Here is a 3,870-nt window from a genome sequence, read left to right as displayed (position 1 = left end):
ATCAAAGTGTCCAACCAAATCCTTACTCCAACACACTTCGCGCAACAAGCCACCTTTGCCCTGTGAGGATCCTCACCTCTCAGCGAGGCGCCATGCGGGCACGCGCTCACCCCGCCACGCGGAGGCCTCGCGCCCTTCCCTGAGGGAAGAGGCCACCAGCTGGAGACGCGGGGATCGCGGCTCGGTGTCGCGCCGGGCTGGCAGACCCCGCCGGACCCGACTCCGGGGGCAGGGGGCTTCGAAGGCCGGGGGCCCCGGGGGCAGGGGGGCTCCGGTCTCCCGCCCTCACGGCCACCGCCCCCGGCGGGGCGGGGCCGGGCCCGCCCGACGCGTTTCGAACGGGCCAACGGGCGGCGCAGGGGGGGCGGGCGCGCGCAAGCCCCGCCCGGGACTTTAAAGCGCCATTTTGTGCTGGGCGCAGGACATCGATCGCTGCTCACACCCGGCGGGCGCCCGGCGGCGGCCGGAGCCTGCCTTCGGCACTGCCTCCGCACTGCCTTCTCGGCGTCTGTCCCGCCACCCCGTCCCGCTGCCTCCATGACCCGCAGTAGGAAGCAGGCGGCGCTGGAGAGAGGAGCCGGGAAGATGAACACAGAAGCGGGGAGCGCCGCGGCCGCGGGAGCCCGGGCGGCGACGGCGGCGGCAGCAGGGGCAGGGGCAGCCGGCGGCGAACCGGCAGCCGCCGCCTGGGGGCTGGAGGGGGAGGCGGAGAAAGTTGTGTACTCGCGCTCGCAGGTCTCCTTCGCCGGTACCAAGGCGCTGGGCGACGCCCTCAAGCTCTTCATGCCCAAGTCCACGGAGTTCATGAGCTCCGACTCGGAGCTGTGGAACTTCCTCTGCAGCCTCAAGCACGAGTTCTCCCCGGTGATCCTCCGCAGTAAGGACGTTTACGGATACTCCTCCTGCCGCGCCGTCGTCCCCGACCCGCCGCCGCCCTCGGAGCGGCCTCGCCGCCGCGCCGGCAAGCGGCGCCTCCCGGCCGCCGACGCCAAGCGCCGGGCCGGGGCGGCGGGCGGCAGCGCCAAGCGGCGGCGGCGGCGGCGGCGCCGCAGGAGGGAGCGGGGCAGGCAGCGGCCCGCGGCCGGTGGCCCCCGCACCCAGGAGGAGGAGGAGGCGGCGGAGGCGCCGGGCGAGCAGGCGGACAGCGAGCAGGGCAGCCCGGCGGCGGCCGCCTGGGAGCCGTTCGGCGGCAAGTCGCTGGAGGAGATCTGGAAGGCGGCAACCCCCCGCCTCACCACGTTCCCCACCATCCGTGTGCGGGGCAGCATGTGGAACCGGCGGAGCCTGGCGGCGGCGCGGCGGCGGGCGCAGCGGATCCTCGGCGTGGACCTGTCCCCCGTGGTGCGGGTGCGCCGCTTCCCCGTGGCACCGTCCTGAGCCTGCGGGGGTTCCGCTCCCCGCGCCTCACCTTGGCCGCGGTGCGGACAAAGAGACCGGTATCAGTCACCTGTTTACATTGCTTTTGTCTGGATCGTGTTCTGCTGCTGCACTTTACGGCCCGCTCGGGCGGCGCCGGGCCCCCCGCTGCAAGGGGGGCGGCCTGCCGGGCCCCGGCCTCGCCCCGGGGTGGGACCGCCTGGCAGGTATCACGCGTGGGGACCAAGTTCCACTTCCACTTTTTTTTCTCTCCCATTGGGCTACCTCACTGGTCCAGAAGTCCACCCAAGAAGTTATTTTCCAAAGGAACTTACTTTCATGCTTGTATAATAAAGCACCATCTGATTCTTGCTATTTCTTTTTTCCCTTTCCCCCCTTCCCCTTTTCTGATGGATTATGTATGCTTTGTGGTGTTGCACTAGTATGTGCTCAGGGTATTTCGAATCCCAAGCATTCCCAAGTTTCAGTTTACTCTGATAAAGGATGCGTAAAGAATGGAGGTTCAGGACTTGTGGCTGTTCTTGATGGTGCAAAAACTTTTTAAATTTTAATTTCATGAGCTTAGTGATATATAAAGATGTATCGCGCAGTATAATTGTTACACTTTTGTATCTAAAGTCATTTTTAAAGTTTTCTAGTTGAACTAAGTATTTGTTTCTATGGAGCACCTAAAGATAGAATCATCCTGATATTTTATAACCGTGTTTACTTTAGGGAAGCTCATTTGGTCAACCTAAGTGAACTTAATAAAAGTCAAAGAACAAATGGTGTTTCAGTTCAATGAAACTGCTCAGGCATGGGTTCCTGATGAAGTACACCACCACTGAGGCACTCTATGTCAGTGAGCTCTGGCTTTGAGAAGAATGTAACTGCTTATCAAAGCAGTGTATATGTGTCTGGAGGTGAACTATGATCCAGTGTTGGTGCTGACAGCTGAAGTCAGTAGCTTGCATGACACAAATATCACACTGAAGTGCCTCTCTGCTAAAAGAATAAGACTTGATATCTGGTCACTCGATAACAAACTAGTACTCATTGTCCTGTGGTTGTGAGATGGTTAATAATGGATAATCGTGTTTAATATAATTACTTGCACATAATTACTTTTTTAAACCTTTCATGGGTTCCACAGTAGACTGATGAAAAATTCATGATGTAGCTTGATTATTTTGACTGAAAAATAACATGTAGTCATCCTATGTGATAGGCAGTCTCTCTTTAAACTGATTTATTAAAGATTTTTTTTTAGCTCTTATGCCTTGGAATTGATGTGTGAGAAGCAAAGGTATGTGTGAGGCAGAAAGTGATTATTCTCTTTTTACATTATTTTTTATGTTTGCAAGAGGATTAAGAAATGCTGGGTAATACACAGCTTATGTTCCAACTATCCTGGCAGATGGAACTAACTAGTTTTCATAGTGAAATGAACAACCTCACAACTTGCGTATAGAATAATTTGGTGATATAAAATTTCTGATGTTTCTTGACTCCTTGTTGCCTGCCTTCAACAAAGGCAATAAGAGATCTTGATGGTGTAGAGGCTGCTTGTAAAAACTTGCTAGTGTTAATGTAAAGCAGCCAGCTTCTTCTAAAAACATGTATATTTTGTAGGTTTTTTTCTTACTTAGTAAAGCTGCAAACTCCTTATTCTACCAAACTAATGTTTAATCTATTCTACATCCATTGGCTTTTGAAATTGTTTACATAACGTTAGACCGTCTGCTGATGGCTGCAGTAGTGCCACGTCGCCTTTCAGAAAGTGAATTAAATGAAAGTTCAAGGGTGCATATTGTGCTTTTCTTCTTTCTTGACTGTAAAAGCAAAATTGGATTGATTTTAAAACCCAGTAAAGCAACCTGCAGAGTGACCAGGTGCCGAGGCTCCAGATATTTCAAATTCACATTTCTACTTCAGAAACACAAGAGTATCGTTACTAGTTCTTAAAGTGTATAGGTGATTTCGGTGCTCCTACTGTTTGGTTGGGGTTTTTTTTAGTATTATTTTTAACTCTGTAGAAAGATGATAAAATTAAGGTTTTGTGCGGATTCTTAACTCTAAAACAGGCACAGGACAGTCTAGGTCAGATTTCAAGGGTGAGAGTTAAGGCTGCCAGAGGTATGGTGGGGGAGACACTCTATTAAATTTCTGCTGCCTTGTTTGAAGGCATATTCTGAAACGTTCTGTGTAAGAACAAAATATAGTGAAGTAACATAACTCTGTTGAGTGACTCTTGCTCTGGGGACTCTGTGAGTAAGACTTGCTTATTTTTCTCTTGGTTGTGCTTTGACTTCTTGGTTTAGAAGAGGGAGTTTATTGGTCATATCGTGTGTTTTGCTGATAACCTGTTAACAGATTGGGTTGAAGTTTCACTGGAGTCTGAACTCTTCTGACAGCTGCATTTACAGATTCATAACTGAGCTATTTCAGTTTGTGAAGTCAGTTTAGAATGGGAAATCTTTAGTCAGGTTTTCTGGCTATATAATGAGCTGAAAT

General features: G+C 52.4%; 1 protein-coding gene across 1 annotated transcript; it reads left to right on the top strand.

Moving 5' to 3' along the window:
- Positions 1 to 351: 351 nt before the first annotated feature.
- Positions 352 to 2,632, top strand: CCDC71L (coiled-coil domain containing 71 like). The gene has a single exon (XM_058863698.1). It carries the CDS (start codon positions 538 to 540, stop codon positions 1,375 to 1,377), a length of 840 nt encoding a protein of 279 aa, XP_058719681.1. The 5' UTR covers positions 352 to 537; the 3' UTR covers positions 1,378 to 2,632.
- The last annotated feature ends 1,238 nt before the right edge of the window (positions 2,633 to 3,870 follow it).

This window comes from Poecile atricapillus, chromosome W, assembly GCF_030490865.1.
Source record: "Poecile atricapillus isolate bPoeAtr1 chromosome W, bPoeAtr1.hap1, whole genome shotgun sequence".
Classification (NCBI taxonomy): domain Eukaryota; kingdom Metazoa; phylum Chordata; class Aves; order Passeriformes; family Paridae; genus Poecile; species Poecile atricapillus.
Note: the sequence above shows the minus strand (reverse complement) of the source record. Positions and strands in the feature narration are given on the sequence as shown.

What these genes read in the sequence shown, in the direction of transcription:
- CCDC71L (XM_058863698.1), top strand. Translation starts at nt 538, where the DNA reads ATGACCCGCAGTAGGAAGCAGGCGGCGCTGGAGAGAGGAGCCGGGAAG.